The 24,930-nt window shown below is 40.2% G+C and overlaps 1 protein-coding gene across 1 annotated transcript in view; it reads left to right on the plus strand.

Moving 5' to 3' along the window:
- Positions 1–24,930, plus strand: part of ERBB4 (erb-b2 receptor tyrosine kinase 4) — a 590,120-nt gene that overhangs the window by 439,331 nt on the left and 125,859 nt on the right. The window contains exons 13-16 of the mRNA XM_066553839.1: positions 4,652–4,784; positions 6,922–7,015; positions 8,448–8,602; positions 14,498–14,572. Of these exons, the coding sequence (XP_066409936.1) occupies positions 4,652–4,784; positions 6,922–7,015; positions 8,448–8,602; positions 14,498–14,572 (457 nt within the window). The remainder of the gene's footprint in view (positions 1–4,651; positions 4,785–6,921; positions 7,016–8,447; positions 8,603–14,497; positions 14,573–24,930) is intronic.

A 24,930-nucleotide genomic window follows, 5' to 3' on the forward strand; every position in this document is an offset into this window, starting at 1 on the left:
TCTGTAACCCCCACATGTTATGAGACAATGGGAAATCATTCAGGTGAGTTTTGTAAGGTGCTTTTTGCCCTTCATGGAGCAGTGTCCCAGTTGTTTCACTTTTTTTGAGAGCTTTGGGACACAACAACTGAACACAGCAGTTTGGAACATAATCTTGCATTAGTTGTCAGGGCTTCTTTGTCAAAAACCTCTTTGCCTTTTCCTGGGATCACTCAGTTTGAATCCCTTTGAAGCTGCCACAGCTACTGAAAGATGGGCTTCCAGAGCAAATGGAAACTGGGATGTGCTGTCACATCTTCCTCTCACATGCAATGTCTTGTCACTACATTTGCACACAAAGAGAAAATGCAAACTTCATTTCCCCTCTAGCTTGGTGAGGATTTTTTATAATAGACACTTACCATTTTCCAGGAAGAAAAACACTCCTAAAGACATTTTAAGAGATTTAACACTGTGGAAATCTTCAAGAGGAAAGCATATTTCATTTGTTTCCTTTTTAAACAGTCACAAAGCAAGCTCCAGTATCAAGGGGCTGGTTTTAAAAATGGACTCTGACCTGTGTTCATTAAATGGACAATGAACACAGGCCAGGGTCAAGTGGCTCCATCTGGGAGGCAGTGCAGTCCTAACAGGAACAGTGGCTTTTTCTCTCCAATTGGAGGGCAATGCAATCCCAACAGGAACAGTGGTTTCCTCTCTTTGCACATCTGTGTGAGGGAATATCAGCATCCAAGCTCATGTGCACAGGGAATGGAGCAAACCACCAAGAAAAGGGTAGGGAGATTTTACCTTGGCTCCATGCTGAAGTGAAAAGTCTGCCTTTTTTCCCAGCATGTTTGCCTTTTTTTCCTGCATGTTTTTGGGTTTTTTTGGGTTGTTTTTGGTTTTTTTTTTCTGGAACGGTCAGAGGTGAGTCATGTGAAATATGAGTGCACAAAAAATAAATGCAGGAAAAAAATGTTCTTTTATCCAAAGTTACTTGAGCAATTCCCTCAGCTTTAGTGACACCTGCAGTGTAAGGTGAAACCCTTCTAGGCAAAGGTTGTTAGAGATGTGATTATTATGAATTATATCAATCTAGCCAGCAATTAACAACTTGAATAAATGATTACATTCATTATCAGGCATGATGTAAAGCTAATTGAAGTCTGCAGGAGTTTTCCTATTCACTTTATGGAGCTTTGGATCAGGCCCAGAAGCATATAGCCAAATAAAAATAATTTTTCTTTTTATAGTAGCTAATTTTCTTGTGTTCTATTTAGGTTGGGGAAAAACATTCAAACTCTCTGCTTCTAACCTTTGTGGCCCCATTAATAAGGCATGAGTCCTTCTTCTAAAACTCCTGACAAAATTCAGTTTCTGTCAAGAACTTTATTGTTATTTCTTTACACGTAAGGCCATGTGATGTGCTGGAGCTGCAGAACATGCTCAGCCCATGGAATTGCCAAATAATGTGTCAGAAATTGAAATGTTTCTTTAGCCATCCCCACAATTAAAGAAGAGAAAGGCGAGAGAAATGAGTTTTTATAAGTTGTCAAAACAACCACTCCCTCCTTGCCAAGATTCTTTTATGAAAACATTTCAGGAGGAAATCATAATCTTTTTGTTTCTGTTGCTTTTTTCATAAGACTACAGGCACTGTGTTGGCTACATTTCAATGGGGTAATCATGATTTTCTTTATTGAAAAACTCTCTTTTTATTTGTATACAGTTACTCACTGTATTTTTGGAGCTATCTTGTAATAATATCCCTTGTTATTTGGGCAGATATTTTAGTGAAATACTCTGTCTGTGCAAATAAATTCTGATCCCAGAGTAGTTTGAAGGGGGACAAGAATGAAAAGAAAGGAAATCACTAGTAGTAAATCACAATTTCAAGTCACAAAGAAGGTGAGAAAGCAAACAGGGAACTGCCTTTCTGTAATGAGTGTGGAAAAACAAAATCAGAAAAGCTAGCAATATTCTTAAAATTAAAAATGTGAAATGAAGGGCTCTCCAAACCAGGTTAAGTTTTTCTTTGTTGCATGACAAAGATTTAAAATGACTGATTGATTAGAAAACGAAAACCATATCAAACTATATAAAAAAGTTTGTTTAATTGTAACTAGAAGAATTTCTGGCTTTGTGGTTTTTCTTTTTGTTTTTATCTGCAGGTTCAGGCAGTGGCAGCATAGTGGAACTACTGACATCTGATAGTTAATATAAAAATGTTAATATGCTTAAAAGGAAGTGAGGTGAGGACAGTAAAGGGAAGCTGAATTTTGTGTCTCTACTCCTCCTGGCTGTGCTGGTCTGGCTCCTTTGGCTGCAGCAGCAGAGCTCAGGGAAGGAGGACAAAGCATCTCTCTGAAATGGCCCCCTGAGTCCCTCTTGCTGTGCTGAAATCTGTGATAATTAATACACTTTAAAGCAGACTGAGCACCTGCAATGACTCCTAAATGAAATAACTTTGTTACCTGTTCCTGATTTGAGCTTTGAGGCAAAAGAAAATCCAAAAAGATACTTCTGAGTACCTTTTGGATGTCAGCATTAAAAATTATATGTGATATAGAAAGAAAAAATCTAAATCCCAGCCTTTATAAAACATGTTCAGACTTCTCATGCTTGAGGTTATTTGTGGTGTATTGAGCAAGGAAGTATTGGAGATGGTGGTAGAACTCAAGCAGTGCACCTCCTTTTCATTTATTATTCCTCTTAAGCTGTTTCCAATGGTTTGAAAAGCAAACAAGTGTCTGTATTGTTGCCATCTCTGATAGTTCAGGTCCTTGCTGGGTTTAATTTACACAGTCCAGAGTGTAATCCATCTGTGTAAAACATTGCATTGTGCAAAAATAAATTCAAATAATTTCTGTCCTTTCATGTGCCAGGGTTAGGTTGAAAGTGCACCCAGATTTCCTTCAGATGCTGGAGAGATAATATGTTCCTTTTGCTCTTTGCTCATTTTCTCCATCTGTCTCATCATCTAGATATTTACATAGGGAATGATTTATATAAAATAAAAATACAGACTTACACTGTTTGAAACAAACTTTGCCTCTAACCCCTAGTTTATTGTGTATTTTCATGTGGGCTTGAGGGTTTTAATATAATTTTAAGAGGCTCTTTGGCTCTTCAGGTACTTTTGCTGTAAACAATTTTAAAATCACAATTAATGGTGTCTTTCCTTCAGTTATTTCCCCACTGTCCATAAGTTTTATTTCAGGGAGTCCTCAATTCGTAGGTAGCATTTGATATTTTAGTTTAATAGAAGTTTAGTGGATTCAGTTGATTTTTTGAATCCTTTAAATTTTTGCCATTTATCATGTCATGTGTCAGGGAATTTTACAGGTTGATCTTTACTTTCTATGAAGAAAAATCTCAGATTTTAGCCCTATTGGATTCCTGTCTCTTTGAATGCCCACGAGGGACTGGGAAGCAGCAGTGAACAATTGTTTCATGCTTACTCACCTCTTCCTTGCCATTCAGGATTTTAGCAGCTTTAATCATGTCCTTTCTCCCCTACCTCTCTGTTTACTCCTGGTTTAGAAGCTCTTCTCTGGTTTTGATCATCCTTGGAGCACTCTCTTAAATTTTTTTCCTGCTCAGTTTTTTCTGAAGGGAGCAGAGCAGGAGTGTGTACAATATTCCAGCTGAGTGCTCTATGTATTTGTGTTGTGTGGCACAATGGTGATTTGGTTTTTTTCTGTCCTATGATTTGTGGAAAAAACTATATAAAAAACTTGTACACGTTGTGAAGTAGGTGTGTATTTTTATTTAGTGCTGGGTGCATGCAGGGATAGTTCTTTAAAGAACAAGTGCACTCTCTGGGAGTCTAGTTTCTTTTTTTTGTCTCTTAATTTGTTGTCTATGTGTTAAGTTTCACAATAGGTTTATATTTATATTATATAATTTCTATTATTTTACATAAAATATAATGGATAGTATAATATTCTATATATAAATATAAAATAAATATATATATGACATATATATATAAAATATATATATGTCATTAGATATACATGCATTATTATGAATTAATCTATTATTATGTAAATATTTATATAATAAATATATAAATATACTCTATATATTTGTATAGAAATGCAATATAAATTTATATTTCATTTATATTATTTTATATCTATTTAGTAATTTCACATTACAATTTGTTCCTATCAGTTCTTGTACAGAGAGAGCTCTTTGATTGTTTCTTGTAGTTTCAGTTTTGGTTTGCTTCTTGTAATGTAGTTTCAGTTTTGGTTTGCTTCTTGTAATGTAGTTTCAGTTTTGGTTTGCTTCTTCTTTCAAGGTCTCTGTGTCTCTTCTTGTCTTCCTCTAGTTTGGAAGTTTACATTCTTTTTATTTTGTTTTAGGTAGTTTTGTAAGTTACGGGTTTTTTACGAGTATAGTAAATTAATTAGGTTTCTAGTAAATTAATACAGGTGTTTTACAAGTACAGTAAATTAATTAAACAAGTTAAACAACTGCAAACAGCACACTTCACCGAACTCTGCAGTGGATTTGTGACCAAAGTGAATTTCGTGTCTCACCTGCTCCTGGGCAGTGGGGACGCCCCGGTGACGTTTCAGAGCGCGTGGGATGCCCCGGGGTGTTTTGCCCTGGGTTTGGGGGGCTGTGTGCATTCCTGACAGCACCCCTGTCTCTGCAGCTGCTGATGGCATGGTGTGCAACGAGCTGTGCTCCAGTGATGGCTGCTGGGGGCCAGGGCCAGACCAGTGCCTGTCCTGCAAGCGCTTCATCCGGGGCAGGACCTGCATCGACTCCTGCAACCTCTACGACGGGTAAGACACTGCCCTTGGCTTCTCCCCAAAGCTGCTAATTAGCATTGCTGAGGATTTCAATGAGCAAGTCATCTGGGGTTTGCATTAATCAGCTTCTGGCTCCCCTGCCAGTATTACTGATTTGGGGTGAAACATGTCATGGGGTAAGATTTAAGGATTTCTAAATCTGAACTTGTGGAATGCTTTCCCTGGTATTCCACTGACTAAAATTCTCATGCAGCATCATCACCTTGCACCTTTTGTATTGCTGGTAACGTGAACAGTTTGATTTAGGTGAAAAATTTCCAAAAATCCCTCATTTTTCCCTACTTGATACTCTTTTTCAGAACCATACAATTATATTCTTTCAGATGAGTTGGATTCAGCCACCTGATAAAGAAATTCTCTGAATAAGGACCCGAAGTAGAAAAACTCACTCTCTTTTTCATAATGCACTGTGTAATTGTACACACAAATATAAATTTAAAAACCAGTAGGAGTTCTTGCCCCTTTTTCTATTGCTGCTTATACTGGGGGAATACCTCCACAGCACAAGGTGGTTGAATCTGCCTTATGACAGAAAAATAAAGCTGAACTGAGCAAATGAACTCCCACAAATGCATGAAAATATTCTCAACTCTTCCATCTGGAGAAGGCTTGCAAAAAATTCTTTGTCAGAGCACAGTTTTATGTACTTAAAAGCTTCTCTCCTCCCCCTTCACGCCCCAATAAGGAGAGTTGCAGACCCCAGTTGTGTTGTCAGTGTACTGGAATAAGTTGGTCCCTCCTTGGCGTCTTTTGCTGCCATGGAGCCTGTCACAGTGAGAGCATGATGAGACTCAATCAGTATGTTCTGTTCTCTGTCCATCAGTGAATGGCACTGACACTTTCCACAGGCTCAGTTCTGTCCTAAATATGTGAAAATATTTATAGCCTGGGCTGGGGGAGAACTTTTTGTTTGTGGGAGAGCTCTGCATGTTGACGCTGTAGGGCAGCAACAGTTCTTCAGGGTGGGGTCAAGCTGTATTGGACATCTCTTTTAGTCCTCAGCAGAGGAAATCCACTCCCAGAGCCAGCGAAGGGTGAGCTCAAGTGAGGTTTTCCCCAGCTCCATCCTGATGTCCTCAGCAGATCCTAATGGCTGTAGAGGAATGAAATGAGCAGTGATCACCTGAGCTCAGAACCTTGACCTGGATGCTTCTGGAGCCCCCTGAAATGAGTGTGCAGCACATGTGTACCTGGTTAATGCAAATATTGTAATTGGTTAATGCAGCAAGATGGGATCCCCCTGCAAAGCTTGGCCTGGTCCACTCTGAGCCCACTACAAAGATTGAGTCTGTCTTTAGTGGGGGAGAAAGAACTTGCTCAGATGTGAATTCATCTTGGCCTAGAACAATGTGGGATGTATTGTGTTGGGAGAGTGCTGCAGGTTTGTGGTGAGGGGAAACTGGCAGCTGAAATATTTGAAGGAAGAAATTCAACCTACCTTCCCCCCCTCCCCTTAAAAGTGGTTAATAAAAAGTGGTAGTTTCTTGTGGATACATGAAATAAATGAGTAAAAGGATGTGTTTTGACAGTTTATAGATTGGGAGTTCAGTCTAGAATTATTGCTGAAAACATTGAGCCTTTTGGAGAACGGGCTTTAAAACATGTGTTCATAGAGACCTACCTGCAACAAGGGCAGCTCTGCTATCAGTGCTCACATGTGGCAAGTGGCTTCCTGAATCTGAGCCACAGTCCTGTAGGTGAAAATCAAGGAACCAACAGTTTTGTCCTGTTAATGAAGTCTGTATTTCTGAATGAGAGGAAGGCCCTCACTATTGTTTTGTATTGCCAGCCAAGGGCTCTGTACAAATCACCAACAGGATGGGACTGCTAGAAATGTGTCTTGAGCTGTTTCATTTTCCAGCATCTGTCTCACTACATGGTTATGACAATGGGAACATGCCAGCAGCTCTGACTTTATAAATTCCCACATTTTATGTTGGTGAAGAAGGTGTCTCTGCTTCAGATGCCTGTGGATGAGGTGGTGGCCATGACAGGCTGCTGGCCTCAGTGCTCCTGAGATCAATTCCATCAGGTGAAGACCCAGCCAGGTGAGCTCAGTTTTGCCTTGGAGTCAGATTTCTCCTAACCTGCCTGCAAAATATTTCCTCAGGGAATTCCGAGAGTTTGCAAACGGCTCTGTGTGCGTGGAGTGTGATCCCCAGTGTGAGAAGATGGAGGAAAATATGATCACCTGCTACGGGCCGGTAAGGACACAGCCTGTCGTGTTTGTGGGGTTTGGTTTGCTTGGTTTGTTATGGTTTAGAGTAAAAATGTGCTGAAGGAAAAAAAAATCAGTGAAACAAAAGCAGAAGACTCACATATTCTGCTTGTAGGGAAGGAATTCTGCTCGTGCTAAATTGGTGCTGGGGTCTGCCTTGCATCTGCCTCCTTAAGAAAGTGATTCTGGAGGTTTTCCTTTTATTTCTTAAGTTGTCTTAATGCTTTAGTGGTTCAGGTGCATGCAATTTTTACAGACTGACAGCATGCAGTTGGGATTTAAGTGCCCTCTTTTATCCCTATTTTCATTCTTTATACACCAACCCCTTGCCAAAAAAAAAGTGCTGGAATTTGTCTCAGTCCCTCAGTTTGAACAGTATGCTGGGGTTTTTTTTGTACTTAGATAGCCTTTAAGTTCTTTTGATAGATAGCATTTTTCATGCATCCTAAATGATGGTTAACTCTTTCTCACCTTAATAATGGCCAGTAACTTTTCTTTCAAAGATTACTCCTCATTTGGGAGATAGAAATTGTCTCTTTCTTCTAGTTTGCTGTGTATTACCAAGATTAAAAGTCACAAGTATACTGGAAATGAGGAGTTGTATTTTAGGCTCTTCATAATTGAGAAAATATAGCCTGTGATTTATTTCCTTATTTCTGTGACTTACTTACTGAATGGAAAAAAGGAAGGCATCATAATTTTTCTTACAATACTATGGTTTTCTGCCATACAGCCATAAGGCAAGTAGCAAATGTTACAAGTGTTCAGCCCATCAGGGAAATCTGGATTTGTAGCAGGGTATATTGACATAAAATCCTAGGCCAATGCTCAACCTGATTTAGTTATAAACTGGCTTATCACAGCTTTAGAATTTTACTTTTACATTGCCCAGGAATCTTGGTTTGTTGGTCTTAACAATTTGATCTTCATGTGTATTAAGGAGACCTTGTAGTCATTTATCTTGTAGAATGAAGAACCTTGTATTCTTTCCTTGTTGCTGTGACCAGATGCCATTGTGCAGCATGCTTGTGGGAAATAGTTTTGGGGTGCAGAGGCAGGACATCCCACTGAAGGCTTTGCAAAGCTGCTTCAGTACTGAATAGTGTAGCAGAAAGTTTCTCAGCATTCAAGTGGGCACCGACTTCACTGTATTAAGCCCACCAATAATATTAAGAAGCCCATCTAGAAGCTGGTATTTGGTCTGGCACTCTACAGAAGTGGCCAGATGGCCAAAAGCAGCAGGATTTATGTGTCTGCTGCTCCCTAACAGAGGCTGGAGCCATGCAGGTAATTCCCAGTTCCTTGGGAAGAGAAGCTGCTGCAGGTGTTGCTGAGTGTGTGCCAATGGCAACCCTAGTGCAGCAGGAAAGGACAGAGTAACTTGAATGCTCTACATTTCTTTCTTCCATGCTCTCCAGGGACCTGACCACTGCACAAAGTGTTTCCATTTTAAGGATGGTCCAAATTGTGTGGAAAAATGCCCTGATGGCTTGCAGGGGGCCAACAGCTTCATTTTCAAGTACGCCGATGAGGATCGGGAGTGCCATCCGTGTCATCCCAACTGCACCCAGGGGTGAGTGCCAGCTCTGCAGGGAGCCCTCCAATCCATGCACTGCTCCTAGCACAGGGTGCTTTACAGCTAGTTTGGTTTAGTAAAGCATTTGTCCCACTCCTGAAAAGACAGTGTGCAGTAGGAATTTAACCTTTGATTTTCAGTCTCTCAGGTTTTAGTCATGAACGCCCAGAAGTTTATCACAAAAAAACCCTTTTGAAGAGCACAGAGAAGAACTTTCCACAGCAATGCTCTCAGCTTTCCTTCTACACTGGTTTGTAGCAAATTCTGCCCTTTCATTTAGTTTTAGGCCTGTAAAATGACTGTTTTTTAGTACTTGCTCCTTGACAGAATCTCTTCTACTTGGTATTGGTGAACTAAGCCTGCAGTACTACTGTGAGACAAAAGTGTTACTGCTCTCCTTTCCCTACAGGGACTGATGCACAGAGTTTGAAAACAGACTTTGCTCAGTCTCAGGCTCCTGTACATCAATTTCTGAAGTCCTGTTAAAGTGCACAGAATTATTTGTTACACTTGGAATTTGTTACACTTGGAATAATACAGCACATGGATCTGAGCCAAAATTAAGAACTTGTTTTGCACAACAAAACAATGGTCACATGCACACCTATAGTTTTGCACAGGCTATCTAAGTTACAACTGCCTTTTCCATGGGGCAATTCAGTGTCCAGCATACAAGGAGAGGAAGAGGCAGCAATGGGAAAAAGAGAAAACATCAGCCAGTGAAATAATCTTCAACAAGAGGCTCTTATTGTTTAGCAGCTAAAATTAAACCAGTAAATTATTCAATGTAATCTTGATGTCAACAGCTGTTGCCATTCAAAATGAGACCTTTTGCTGGTTTTGCAAATCTAATTACAATAGAGCCATTAGGGAAATGAGAGGGAGATCACAGAGACACAGCCAGGATCTGTTACAGATTTGTCTCCCCCCCAGACCCTTTAAATCAGTTATGCAATAAGAAAAATGCTGCTACTGTGGAAGAAGAGGGTAAGAAGAAATAATATTAGAAGACCAGCTCACTCCAGGAGCTCTGGTCCTGGCTTTCATAGATGGAGAAGGTGCCAATGCTGATCTAATCTGACAAAACCATGGATGTGTGATGGATTTACTGTGCCTTGCAGCTCTCCTGGCCTCCAGGGAGCAACACTTCTTCCTATTCCCTCCTCTTTCCTGAGGAGTTCTCACTGACCCAGCTATTTCTAGTTGTGGCCCAGCTGTGTTTCTCCTAGACCAGGAAGGGAGCAGAAGGTTTTCCATGCCTTTCCACTTCTTCATAGGCATTCATATTTTGCAAGTGGCTGTTTATTTTTATCTGCCTGGATTGAGAAGGGAGGTTTTTATGTCTTGTGCTGAAAATGTGACATTCTAGTTCATGCACAAATATGAAGGGCATTAGGCAGTTCTAGCTGACCTTGGCAGCCCTCATTGACAACTGTTGCTGGCACTGGGTTCCCTTATGCCAAGTTATGTTGTCCTTTTAATCCTTGGATTTCTGGTTTTCCCTCCTTTTTATTTTCTCCTCCTGATTAGGTGAAAGAATGTCCCACAGTGTACCCATCCCCAGAGAAAGGACAAGTAAAAGGGCTAAAGGTCTCTCCCCCAGTTATGAACACAAAGCCCATGATATTCCCATCTCCCAGATGAGGAACTATCCCTTTTCCATGACACTAATTTCCCTGTGGAAGTCTTTGTCCTCTTATTAAAAAGTTGATGTGTCGATTCTTAGGTATTTTTTTATCCCTTAGAAAAACAATGTTCTCTTCTCCCCAAGCCTGGGTAAGCATGGATTATTATTCCTTTTAGTGTTCCTAGGGACTTAGTGGCACGTAATTATGTTAATGAAGCTATTAATGACTGTCCAAGATGTTTGGGGTTGTCTATCTTCTTGCCAACATTGTCAGGGCCTGAACATGCCCATAGAGAAAAGGGAAATCAGTTCTGCTCTCCTTTCCTCCTTCAAGGCTAAATTCTCTGGTTTCATACCCTTCCTTTAGAAAGTAGTGTCTAAATTCCTCTTGGTCATGATTCTTCACTGAAATAGGTTGTGGAGAGAACACAGCTTGTTATTTGGCTCATGGCTGAAAGGTAGTGAGAACTTAATTCTGCTTCATTCCCCACATCTGTTCTCCTGGCTGCCAGATCAAGTGCTGGAATTACAGCAGTGCCCTCTCAGTACAGCTGGGATACCCATCCAGAAGGGCTGAGCTGCTGCAGAGCAATGCTTCCCAGGATGGTATTACCTCATTCCTGCAGTGCTGCTTGATAAAATAGGTTCTTAGTTCTCATGTGATGTGTTTCCAGTCATCCCCACCAGTTGTCACCAAGAAAGGATCTGTCCCACCTCTGTTTCCTGTGTTTTGCCACAGGTTCCATCTTGGCATTTGCAGAGGACTGCTTTAGTGAGGTTTGCTAGCACCATTCTCCTCCCTTATTCAAGCATAATGACTGTTTCTCTTAATAGGCATGTAATTATCCAGCCCTGTTAATGATCTCACTTTCACCAGAAGCAGTGTCAGACAGTGACTTCCTTGGGTGCAACAACTGTGCTCCTGCCCTGGTATGCCTGTGATAAGTATCAGCTGCTTGCAGCCAGTTTGGAGCAGATCTGAGGCACGTGGGACAGCCATCCCACTCAATTCAAGAGAGTTGGAAAGCATTTGGCGCCTCTTCTTGCAGAGCCAGCCAAAACTGAACACTTGCACAGGAATAAAACACAACAGCAAGTGACAGCCTGCTTCCTTGCTGGGCAGGACACAAATGGGAGAGCTCACTGGACACCTCCCCTTGTCACACAAATGTGTTTTGTCACACAGCTTTTTGAAGGGAGGGCATTACTCCTCACCAAAATGCTCTTTTCCTTCTAAGCTATGACCAGAGAAGTCAGGGGAGCTCCAGCAACAGTGTGTGGCCCTGAAAGGATTGGAGGGCAGAAGCACCATGTTGTCTCTAAAGCTTTGATGTATTTTTAGGAAGGAAGTTTTAATTCCAGATGGACTGGAATTCAGTCTGGATACTGAAAAACACACTCTGGATAAGAAAAACTGTCTCTCTTTTGTATTGCAAAGTTTCCTCCCAGCCCCTGCTCCAGTTCAGCTTTGTTCCTCTCACCTGTTACCTCAGTAGCCCTTGGGCAGAGCTGCCTGATTTTATCCTTAACAATAATTGTGTGACCATCAAAAAAAGGTTTTCTCCTGCCCAGAGATAATCCACTTACACCATTGTAAAATCAGTTCTGCTTGTTTGCAGTGACCAAGATTTTTTAGAATTCATCTGGCGTGGAATGGCTTTGTCACCCCATATCTGTGAAGTTAAAACCCCACCTTTCAATCTTAAAGAAGGTTGATAAATGACAATATTTCTGGCTTGTTCCTGGAAAAAAATAGTTGTTACTGCAATTTTCAAAACCCCAAATTTCCTTTCAGAGGATTATTATCTATTAAGCTAGGATGAGTTCCAAGTGTAATTTTCTGGATAAGCTGTATTGAACTTTTGTAAGGTACTGAATATATCATTAATGAATTGGCATGTCTCAATTAACCAGTTCATTTTACAGAGCCAACTTGGAAAAGAAAATATCATCCAGAGTCCAAGCAGAAGGAACACTGGGTGTGAACAGCATGTATGATTGTGTCAGGCTTATATGGGTCAAAAAGCCTGGAATGAAGGGAGTTCCCTCCTGGGGAAAAATACCTGATGGTGCTTTTTTGGTGGTACACAATACCCTGTGAATAAATACTGCCATGACTCACACAGTGTTGTACTCCCTGAATGAAATGAGGACAGCCACTCAGGAGGAACCTGGGAACTGCCTCACTAGGAGTAATGGAATTGCACCTGGACAGAGTGCTCTCTTTGGGGAAGCCAAGCCCACTGAAGAAGATTACAATTTGAAATAGAAATCAATGACACTTCAACTTGCACTGGGTGAGGTCCAGCAGTACAGTTTGGATTCAGTCCTATTCTCCAAATGAACATGTGAAGTGACTCCAAGACTACAAGCTCTTGACGTCAGTCTGCCAGTTCTCTAAACCAGTAGCAGGCTCTTAGACCTCTAATTTGAAGATGTTCTTCTTTTTATTTACAGCAAGAGTCTGAGCTCAGCTTTTTTTAGCATGGTAGGAAATGGACAATCTGAGCAATTCTTCAGCCTCCTTCATTGCTGAGCTTGTTTTTTCCAAATTGCTGAGAATGCCATGAAAGGAAGAATCATTGGATGTGTTTGAGATGAGTTAGAATTCAGACAGTCCTGAATTCTGAAGTGCTGATGCCCAGGACAGCTGAAATTCCAAGAGTTCTCTCTGTTAAGTTTTTGAACTGTGTTTAAATCAACCCTTAAGTTTATGCATTATCTGGATTTTTAATACATCTTTTTGATGTCTGCACATATGCTGGAGGAAGCAGTCATTGAGGAAATCCTTCCAGTTTGTGTTTGCATGTCAGAGTAAATGTCTTATGTAAAAAGAAGAATTCAAGTTAACAAACACAGGGTAAGGTGTGCTTGGTCTGTTCTCCCTGATGAGCAGGTACAGGGAAATTGAATTCATTTTCTAATGGTAGAGTGATCCCAATTTAAATGCAGCAAAAGCTGAGGAGTGGCAAGTGATGGTGAAGCAGAAAGAAGATGTCGTGGGAGCTTATTTCAACTCAGGTTTTTTGACATGCATATCCTTCCGTCAAAGCCAACCTGAAAAAAAATCAAACTTTAAAAGAGTTGGGGAACGCACCTTAAATTTAAAATGCCTCAGCAGAAGTAAGTTGCAGTCTAGTGATGTGTCAGATCACCTCTGCTGCCTGTAGCAGATGTACAGCCAAAGGGCCTGTTAATAAAAGTGCTCTGAGATCTTGTTAAAGAGTGGAAATAAATGGTTTGGTTTCCTTAAATGCCAAGGGCCAGATACTCCCCATGGCTAGAATGCCTAGCTGGGCATGCAGCACTGAAGGGGATCTCAGGTGGTTTTAACCCAAAGAGCTCAACTTTAGTCTCTGAGAATCCTGACTGCTGTGTAGATGTATATTTGACTTGCTGTTTGAATGCAGGGGACCAGGAAACCAGTCCTGCTCTTCATGGGGGCAAGGGACATCCACACTTGCCACACGTGTTCTGCAAACTCTTTTCCATGGCTGTGTTTTAGTGGTGCTGGATTCTTTGCATTTCCAGTGCCTTTGGTGAGCACCTGCTGATTGTGCAGGTGGAGAACTCTTGGCAGCATCTAAGGAAAGCAGAATAAAATGTCTGAATCAGCAGACACCATTTTGCTGTGGTTTTTGTTGCTTTTGTTGGAAGTTGATCCTTGAGTTTCCCTGTTAAAAAAGGATTTCTTCAGTTACCCTGGCTGGGAGCTTAGAACAAAAGGAACAATTGCATCAATTACAGAAAGAAAAGCAAGTTTTGGATTGTGCTCCTGGAAATCTCTACTTGTAAATTAACAGCTTTTGTGCAGTAATCACTGGTTTGATGACTCATAAAAACACACGGGAAAAGCAGCCCTGTTGTCAGGACTCCCACTTACACAGGTGAAAGTGTTGTTTGAGCCAAGATGTGGCCTGCCTTGGAATGCTGTTTCTATTATTGTTCTTCTTGTCACAAGCTATAATTTTTTGGTGACATAAGTCTCTCTTAGTGAGAGAAGAGCTAGAATTAAGAACGCAAAGGGGATTCCTGCTCGTTGGGTGTGTAAATAACAGCTGTCTCTCTTTCTCTCCCTGTTTCCACTTTGGATTTGCTGCAGGTGCATAGGGCCACACCTGGAGGACTGCATTGGGCTGATGGATAGGTACTGGCTGGCTGCTGGCTGCCTGTGTGTCTCCATCCTGCACGTGTGGACAAGGGCGCATGCGTGTGCATGTCCTGGGGCGTGGCAATGACGTGGTTTGTTCTGTAATTGCCTGCAGGTGTAGAGGCCCAGCTAGTCATGACTGCATTTTCTATCCATGGACACGGCAGTCCACTCTGCCCCAGCACGCTAGGTAACATCCCCACCCCATCCTTCACACCTGCCATGTCATAGCAGCCAGTTTGAACACACACACACACCTTGTATGCTGGGAGATCTGCCTCCCTGCATCCAAATTTGCTTTCTGTTTGGAAGCAAATTAGGCATTCTGCTCATTTAAGCTGATTTTTAAAAGTGTTTTTATTTTTAGCTTAAATCAATAAGGATTAAATTCTGAAATTTCCTGTTGGTATTCATTTTACAGATTGAATTTCCAAATTAAATTTTATTAGATGGCAAAAATTCTGGTAAAATTGGAATGCACATGTTTTCTCTTTTTTGAGGTTTTTTTGGTGTTGTTTTTTGCTTAAGACAAAATTAAAAAGCAAAAGAGCCTCTTTCTTTCCATATGCCTTCCCTTGAAAATGTAAATGTTATAGCAAAACAAAATTTATTTCTTACTTCACATGAAACTGTTATTTGATGGTTTTTTTCATTTTCCGTTTAAAAGAAAAATTGTAACCTTGCAGCAATTTTATTTTTCAATAATGACAATTGAAACAAATTAATGTAGGCTTTATTCTGCAATCTTTTTTCATGAAAGCCCTACATTGCTATTGAGTTTGTTCATTCTTAAATTCAAACTGGTTAATATGACTTCTAGGCTTTGGGATTACTCTCCTGAGCTAAGATTAGATGAAAAATGCATAAATTCAATCAAACCCACCTCATTAAGATTTTCAATCTGAGTTTTTTTCTTGTCTTTTTCAAAAGGTTTTAAGGTTGCCTTTCCTTCCTAATTGTGTACATAATGTGAATATACCTATTTCTAGCTTATGAGGGAGAACATATTTGGACTTGAAAAACAGTGCACTCTAAATGCTATCAGATGGTTCACTTGTTTATTAAATCAGTATCAGTTCTGACTTAATTCATTAACCAATGAATAAGCAGCAGAAGATGAATTTTTCAATATTTTAATGTTTTGTTTTAATCTTTCTGATTTGGGATATCCACTTTGAGATACTTCTGTGGGGCCTCATTTTCAGATGGACTCGTCCAAAGAGAGCTGCCCCAGTTTTAAAGGCCCCAATTTCATCATCTTTGCTTAAAGCACATTTACAGAAATAATAATAATAATAATAAACTTAAAGAAATAATAATAAAAACTATTATTATTATTATTATTATTATTATTATTATTATTATTATTATTATTATTATTATTATTATTATTATTATTATTATTATTGGCCTTATCAAACTACAGAAATGAGAGGAATTGTTTTACTCTGTTCAGTGGTTTTACTCCTGCTCCATTCAGTCTCAAATGTTTCCTGTTTCCTTTGGATCTGATGGATATTTTTTTGTTTGTTTCAGCCTTGCTGAATTTATTCTAGGAAAACTACTGCACTGTGTTTAAATGTCAGTATGTATTCTTTCACTTTCAAGGCAAAGAAGGAAACTTTATACCTCTATAATAGATTTGTGAAATTGTGCTTTTTTTTTTTTTTTTTGTTGTGAAAATGGTTCATTCTATTTGGTCTAAAAATGGGCAAAACTGCACTGGCAAAGTGACACTTTTTCTTACAGTAGGGCTGTAAATCCAAAATGGATGTGTTTAACTTCAGATAGAACCTTCTTCATGTCTCTTTAACAGCTGTGCACCCACCTGAGACTTATAAATCTTAAATTAATTAATAATCAGTCTGACCCTTACCTATTGACTTGAGTTTTGTCCATTGATGTGAATTATCAGTGAGTAGAAGGGGACAGATCTTTCTGCTAAAAGTGAGAGCAGGGCTTTAACCCAAAGAAGAACTTCCTCATCTTCTCCTATTTCCATTTTCATAGCAGTGTTGCTTTCCTTTCCAGTTTTTTAGTTTGCAAATTGTTTATGCCATGATTCATTGACTTGAAGGCTTTTGTAAGAGTCTGGTAGAATAGCAAAGAATTCTTTCTGTCATGTTTAATCAAGATGAATCAGATGTGCATTACATGGCTTGTTTTCCAAATGGCTGGTGAAACTTCAGTTTTTCTGCTTATCTTTAGTCCCTTCAAGTTTGTGGGAAAACATTTTGGCAATGCATTTCTTTCTGCATGGTTTGGTTTTGGGGTTTTTTTTAACCTTTAGGTTCAATGGAGTTCTGTCCAAAAGAACAGCTTGTCATGCAGCTTCCTGTATGGATTATTTCTGTAGGGCTTTGGTTTTGGTTCCATCTTCTGTACCAGACTTTCCTAGAAATTTTCAAACCAAAGATGGAAAGCAGAAGAAGGCTGGACTTTGCCAGGATGCCCAAAGGAGTTACCCATCCTCCTTTCCTGGCTCTTATTACAATGCCACTCCTCCTTTTGCTACCTTCTGGCAGTTACATTCAGTGTTTTTTGCGGTGGGAATAGCACACCGTAGAACATTCCGGCATATTCTGGAACAATCAGCAAAAAGATGAGTATGTCTGCTCCCTAGATTGGCATAACTGTTGTCTAAAAGGATGATTCTAAAACTATAAAAATAATGCTCTGTTGTTAATTAAGAAAAGACTCTGGAAGTCAGGAAAGGCTGGCTCCTTTCAGGTTCACCAGAAAAATTTGGCTAAGTGCAGTGATTTCAGTGAGACTGCGGACAAAGCTTTTACCTAAAGTATGAATTTTAATTGGTTTATCCTTGCTAGGCTTCATTCGCCTTAATACTAGGAGAGAATAGATCATCAAAGGAGGAGTGAGGTTTCTGTTTTCTGGAGCATGTGAGATTGTACATCTAGAAATGTGATAGGAAAGAACCAGCAGCAGCACTCATGTTCCTGGTCTGAGTAAGCTGATGTCTCTGTTTACGCCCCGAGAAAATTTCATTTACATTTCCCTTTTAACTAACAGAAACTAATTAGCCAGGCCCAGTATTGTCAAGTGCTTCAATAGAATGTTGTGTAGATGTTAACTCTAATTACAATGCTGTTGCTAGTTTTGTATCCAAAAAGGATGTCCTCTCAACAAATCATCACTTCCTCAACAACAACAACAACAAAAAAAGCTGGTTTTTATCTACTGCTTATGTGTACAAGAGCTAATTAACAGTAAACCCTGTGTAATGCAGGCAAATCCTTTCATAGCTGTTTTGTACCCTGTCACAGTATGACTTCAACAGAATTTCACAGCAGCTCTCAGTAGTTGGTGGGGAAGGGAAACCACCTCTAATAAAATGCTTATGTTCATGGTTTTCACAGTGCTCAGCTCCATTGCTTGGAGGAAAGCACTCCATATGCTCTCTGCTTTTATAGAATAATTATATTATTCTGGAGGAGCAGAGGATCTCTGTATAAATAAGAGGGAAAATAAGATCTGTGAGTACCAGTTAAGCTACGTTACTTGGTTGGTAAAAGATGCTGCTCTCAAAAGACTCTTAATATGGAGCTTTCTGAAGCTGTATCAGAGCAGAGCAGTTGAAGAAACAGGTTTATTTTTTAAAAATCCAGACTAGAAAAAACAGTTTCAGATACTTCCTCCGTGGGTTGTATGTATCTTACATGTCATCAAACAGGCCAAATTCACAGAGTCACAGAATGAGCTAGGCTGGAAAAGACCTTTGAGATTATCAAGTCCAACCCATGACCTAACACCACCTTATCAACTAAACCATGGCACTGAGTGCCATGTCCAGTCTGATTTTAAACACCTCCGGGGACAGTGACTCCACCACCTCCCTGGGCAACCCAATCATCCTTTCTGTGAAGAACTTCCAGTGCCCAACATAAACCTCCCCTGGGTCCTCCTGTCCCATTGCCTGGGAGAAGAGACCAACCCCCACCTGGCCACAACCTCCTTTGAGGTTCACGAAAGAGATTAATAGAGAAATCCCAGTTCTGTGGGTGACCTTGCCTCTTCTGAGCTGGTTCTGAAGCCAGACCTTTGCTGAGGGTACTTTAATTCTTGCCATGGCATTTTCCCTGCCTGGAGCTTTAGGAGGAGTACCTTTGGAGTACCCCTGGGACATGAATGAAAGTCACTGTGGTCAGTGATCTTGTGAGTTCCTCCCGTTTATTACCACTTCCACATTTTGAGAATGGCCTTCTTGTCAAAGGGTGTAGGTGGGTATTCCTTCTTTCCTGTTGTACAGACAGAATCCTAGAATGGTTTGGGCTGGAAAGGACCTTGAAGCTCATCCAGTTCCAGCTCTCCCTGCCATGGGCAGGGACACCTTCCACAACCTGAGCCTCCAGGCCCCATCCAACCTGGCCTTGAACTCTTCCAGGGATGGGGCAGCCACAGCTTCTCTGGGCAGCCTGTGCCAGGGCCTCCCCACCCTCACAGGGAAGAATTTCTTCCTCATTTCTGACCTAAATTTCCCCTCTTTCAATTTGAGGTTTGACCACAGATCAGAAAGATTTGTCTGTGATCAGTGAGGGTTTGTGCTTCATCTGCTTTACTCAGCAGGGTTGGCTGGCATGGACTCATGGTATGGAAGGACTTAGTAGGGTATGCTGCTGTAGAGAGAAGTGAAACTGGTAAGGTTGGGAGAGTGAAAGAACTGGAAGCAATTCTCACACAATGCTATTTAAAATCTCTTCTGTGGCTCCAGTGGTTTGAGGATCCTGTTGAGAGAGCGTAGGGTAGAGTAAGGTCAGAAATCTGATGTTCCTAGAAGTTTGTTGTACAAGGAATAGAAGGTGGACAATAAACTCCTGCAGGATCTTGATACTCATTGACTAAGTTTCCCAGCAGCTGTGCTCATTTTTGATAAGAAAATAATTTGTTTGGAAAATTGACTAAGTGGTCTTTACTGAAACTATGAGCAGAAAAAATGATGAGTGATGAAGGCCAAATGTGATAGGTCACTGCTGGAAAAAGGGAAGCAATAGGAAGTGCAAATTAATAAATGGTTTGTTAGAATGGAAAACACACAGTGCCATTGCAGAGGTGATTGCTTTGGTTTCTCATCATCCTTATGTTGTGGGTCTGTATTGATTTGGCTACACAAATAATACACAATGCAGAAATAAAATTGTGCCATGGAGAAGTGACCTTATTATAAAGCAACAGTATATATCTCACCGCTCACCAATGGGTTTCTCTCATGGCTGGAAATAAGGATTTAATTTAGATTTAATGTTGTTATAAATTAATTATCCATTATTAAATATACATTTGTAGAGCTTTAGAAATATGGAAGATGTAGGGTTGTTTAAACCTCAGTGAATGGTTCCTTAATAATTCATTAATATTTAATACATAATAAATCAGAACTAAATATTGTGGTCTTACTTCCAATCTACCTGTGCAATGTAGGATTGGTTACTCTTAGAAAAATTAACATGACAAATGTATTAGAGTTGAGAGCCCAGCCCAGACTTAATTCTCTGCAGTTTGGCTTACTCCTTGTGGCTTTACTCAGGTGTGAAGGAGCTGCAATTCCTGCATGAAGCAGCAAGCTCTTGGCTGGGGTTCTTTGGAACATTTTGCTTTTCATTGCCTGTTTAGCATCAGTTTTCTGGAATGATGGAGCATAGAACATGTAATGCAGATGAAAATTTGCACATTAACATTACCTTTTTTTGTTTGTTTTACACACTAAAATATACGTTTACTTCTCAGTTAAATTGCAACGGTTTTCCCGGCATTGGATTAAAACTAGCAGATAACTTTTTAATGATGATAGTATAGTTGTCTGTCAGTCCTTTTCCAGGAATGGAAATACCAGTGTTGAATTTGATACTTTACTAGTGTGTAGCAAACAGTACATGAGTTAAAGTAATTAAACAAGCTGTAGGTTTCAAGGAATTAACAAAGTCCTGACTTTGGTGCTGTGTATAGGAAGTTGTACCTCAACATTTACCAAAGGTGGAAGCATCACCACAAATACCAGCAAGCATTCAGGAAGAAGAGAGCATTAGGAAATCAAGCCATCAGACAAAATTACTTATTCTTACTATAATTTTTTCCATGCTGTAAAGTAAAGTAAAAGACTGGGAAAATGTCATGTAAATTATCTGTACCTTTGGGTAGTAGTTTCAAAAAACTAAATTCAATTTCTAATGGGAAATGTGAGCTAATACTAAACTCCTTCCCTATGCCTGCCCTCTCTTTGTTAGTTCAGCTTCCTTTGCATCTCCTGTCTGTAAATTAGAGGTATTTTGCCTCTTTTCTCCCTGGTTACAGGGGTAGTGGAGAGAGTTGAACAAGAATGTAGACCCTGTACCTTCAAAAAACTGTTTTCCCAGGAATGTGTGTTGGAGAGGCTTTAGAGAGGAGCCATTGGAAATAGTACTTTGTGTCTTGGAATGAAGTTTAGGAGCTCAAACAGCTAAAGGTTATTTTGGCTGAAAGTGAAGGGAGATTCTCCTCTAGAAGTACCCAGGTAAGAAGACCAAGTTTTGTTGAGGATGGCACTAAGTCTAGCAGATGGAAAAGGAGAGTTGGGTGCCTGTCAGATATAAGATGGGTGAAATTTGAGAGACATTCAGAGCAGCAAAATGCCGGTGCATTTCTAATGAAGGTTATTAATCCCTGGAATGATGTTCTGTGGTAATGTTTTCTTCTCCAGCACTAGACTTGTGAAATCAAGACTGGGAATTTTTCCCTGCTAGCACGATGAGTTTGTGCTGAGCTTGGGGGCAGAGGGTGGTGTGGCTCCTCCTGCCATGGGACAGGACACTCCAATGTCTGTGACAATAATTTCCAGCTGTGATCAGCTCATGATCTAAGCTACAAAGTCCTTTAAATTTTGACTCCGAGTACTGAGTTGGACAGAGACAAGCAAATCCAGCTGCTGAATCCTGAGCTTTGGCTCCTGACAGCTGTGGGTGAGGCACAGAGTTCCACATGACTTTACACAAGATTTCTGTTCTGTTCACACATGCTTGCTCATTACCAGTTAGGTCAGGTAAAATTCTCAGTTTTCAGACTGTCCTTTTCTAGGAGAGATGAGAAACTCATTCAGATCTTATCTGTACTTTTGTCAAAAAGCTTCATGCTTTTTTTTTCCAATCTGATGTAAATTTTTAATGACACCATTTTCACTTGCTGGTGAACAAGATCTTTTGCAGACATATTGGCTGTTTCATCAATAGAAGATAATGTTGAAAATCATTTCTGTGGTTATCTGAGATTGAACAAATGATAAAACAGGCAAGGAAAGATTATGGGATAATGTGAAGAGCAGGTGCTGGCTAGTTCTGATTGAGCTTTTCTTTGGCAGAGGGTTGTGAGGAGGTGGCTCTGTATTTGCCTGTTGTGTACATTTCTCAGCAGAGCTGGTAGTTTCTCATTCTAGAGAGTTGTGGCATTTATGAAGAAATCTGAGAACAAATACAACCTCATCCTCAGGACAAAGGCCAAGCTTTGGTTAAACATGGTCCAGTCATGACATAATCCCTGATTTGTCAATGATATGAAGTTTTTCTAGTAATACCTAAAGGAAAACTCTCTGAAATGCAATCAAGCTTTTTAATGAAAAGTGTGAACTTTTTCCTCATACAATTTGTCTTGAACTCCCATTACTCTTCCTGTGACATAGCATGTCCTTTGGAAACACAGGATTTCAAAGCAATACACCACTGTTGGGCACCTCTTAAAATGCTCACCTGGATTTTTATGACATGTTCTTACTGTGTTCACTGTTCCAGTTTAACTCAGAGTTCTCTACTTGTAAATCAAATTATGTTTAGATGTGTCACTGAAATTAGGTAGTACAGATATGTCTTAGAAGGCACAGAAGCTGTAAATGACCATAACATGGGTGAAAAGAAGTGGTGATAGCAGAAAGTAGAAGGAAGCAAAAGTATGGAAGATGTAGATTTATTAGTTCCCATTTCTTTTGCTCAAGTTAATCCTGCAAGGTTAGAATCTGTAGGCCTAATGTCAGTGTAGGTCAGCTGAAGAGGAGGCAAGACACTGCAATCCCTGCTTTTGGTAATAAATTGGTCAGAAAATGATGCTGGGAACACAGACCAGGGTATGCAGATCCTGTAGGCTGGTTGGTCAGAAGCAAAGAAACTGCAATGATGTGGTAGACTGGAGGGAAGATGTGTAATTCCAGAATTACACATGTAATGCTGCAGCATGTCAGTGGCTAAACCCATTTCCTCCAAGTTCCCAGCAGGCTGCAATCAGCCATGGGGATGTTTTCAGTTCATGCCAGTGGTGTCTGTATCCATGGACAGACAGAGACATTGCTCTGCTTGAGTGAATAGCCTTCCTTAAAAAATATGTGCAAATTTGAGAAGTAAATCACATCTTTCCCTGCCCCTAATGGACTGATGAAGGGAAAAATTGAAAAGGTAAAAAGTATTCCTGCATTAAAATGGACCACTAGTTGTTAATATGCATAGTCTCAATCACAGCAGGGATAATAGGCAAAGAACAGATTGAGGAGATAATATCCTTGCTTTAAAAGTGTCCCATCTCTCATGGATGTGCTTTTCCCTCCCTCGTGGCAGGGATGTCCTCTGCATGTGAATAACTTGGTGAAGTTCAGTGCTGTCTCACTTCAGCTCTGGGTGAATTCTTTCTGCTTCCAGTTCCTGGATCAACCAGTGGATCAGGGCTGCATATTCTGAACTTGGGGGTGTTTGAGTCAACTCTTAATCAATGGATTTTTAAAATAGGGGAGCAGTTTCTAGGAAACTTCCAGTGAGAAGAAGGGTATCACTAAGAAAGCAAGCCAAAACCTACAGCTGTATCAATATGGTTGGATATGTTCTCCCAAGCTTTCATCAGCCTTGTTGTGCTGCAAAGTACTTAAATACTTCAAATACATATATTTTTGAAGTGGAATGAGAAGCAATCCCTCTCTCCCTCATGACACAGGAAGGGGCAAAAAAAAAGGTATTGAAGCCTTCTCTCTCCTTGTTTTGTTTTATTTTATTTTAGTGACCTCTAATGAGCTTCAGATTCTGTGAGATCTAAAAGGCACAAAAACTCACCAGGATCCACTACCTGCCAGAGTACTGGTACTTAGGTTGGGGGATTTGGTGGAATGGGGAAAGGAAGGGGGTTGTGACTGGAAGAGGAAAAAGAGATTTTTAAGCTGGATCACCATTTCCCCAGATGCTTGGCCTGTTCTGTTCTGGAATTTTAGCAGCTGTCAGAAGATGAGTTTATTTAACATTTAAAAGCTTCACAGATAAAGCAGTAAGTTCTGGAATGTTCTATTATACAGAAATTTGGGGGAAGGATGAGCTATTTTACTAAATTCTTATTTATCTCAATGTGGGCTGTACTTTGCTGCAAAACAATCCTGATAGAAGAGCAGCTGGAGAGTCGGGGTTGCTCTTAGCATGACCCTCACCATGAGCTGCTTTCCTAACTCAGTTCTCTCTGTTACTGTGGAGGTGGTGGGAGGCTGCTGTGTGCACAACCACAACCCCATCCCCATGCTCGGCAGAGCTGAGATGATACTCACAAAGGGGCCAAGGTTTCCCCTGGCTCCTTTACAGCCCCTGGAGAGGATGGGATTCCTTTGGCTGGCTGTGGATATGGAGGAGAACAGTGACAGTGGGTGAGTTTGGAGCTTCTGTGCTCAACTTTTCTTCTTAGAATGGCCTTTGGGGAAATGCTGGCTCTAGAATTAAGAGGAGTTGCAAAATACTCCAGAGTTTCTCTCTGCTTCGTTTGGTAATATAAGAATGACTGATAAGTTATTAACATAGAAGAACTTTTTGGTTTCTCTATTAACATAGAGAAATCTTTTTGGGCATAGTATCATATAGGAGGTGATCCTGTATAAACCTATGTCAGGAACAGGATATCAGTTCTATATGAGCTTTTTCCCCAGTAAGCAAATGGGGTTTTCTAATGATTGATGTAATTTGTGTAGGATGTTTAGACAGTATGGTATTCCAGTAAAATAATAGTGATAAATCCAAAAGCAGCATCAGGCATACTCAAAGAAATTCCTTATACTCTGCTCTTTATCTGCCTTCAATTTTCCTCCATATTTATGAGCATTGGCTGCATTTCTTCCCTGCTATGCTCCACAAAGATAAATTCTGCATATTTAGAACTCAAGTGATGAGTAGCTAAAATCTGTGTTGAAGCTAACAGCATCAAGGCCATTGCTAGTGTTCCAATAAATGCCTCAAATACTCTATTTATATAAACATGCCAGTGCAGTGTGAAGTGTGACTGTTTTGATTTAGGCTTTGAAGGAAAGATTTTTATCTGTGGGTGTGCATGAATGTACATAATACATGAAAGATATGGATGCATATTTCCAAACACATCCTGCTACAAATCCTCCATGCACTCTCATCTCAAGCATAGGTCCAAAAGATGCTTCAAAGTCACCACTGGTTAAAAAACCTCTGCTGAAACCCTCATAAGCTCTTATTACAGAACAAATTATTGGATATGACAAAAAACTTGAAGATGGGAACACAGTGTGATAGTTCTGTTCTCATC

The sequence above is a fragment of the Molothrus aeneus genome, chromosome 7, assembly GCF_037042795.1.
Source record: "Molothrus aeneus isolate 106 chromosome 7, BPBGC_Maene_1.0, whole genome shotgun sequence".
NCBI classification, from domain to species: domain Eukaryota; kingdom Metazoa; phylum Chordata; class Aves; order Passeriformes; family Icteridae; genus Molothrus; species Molothrus aeneus.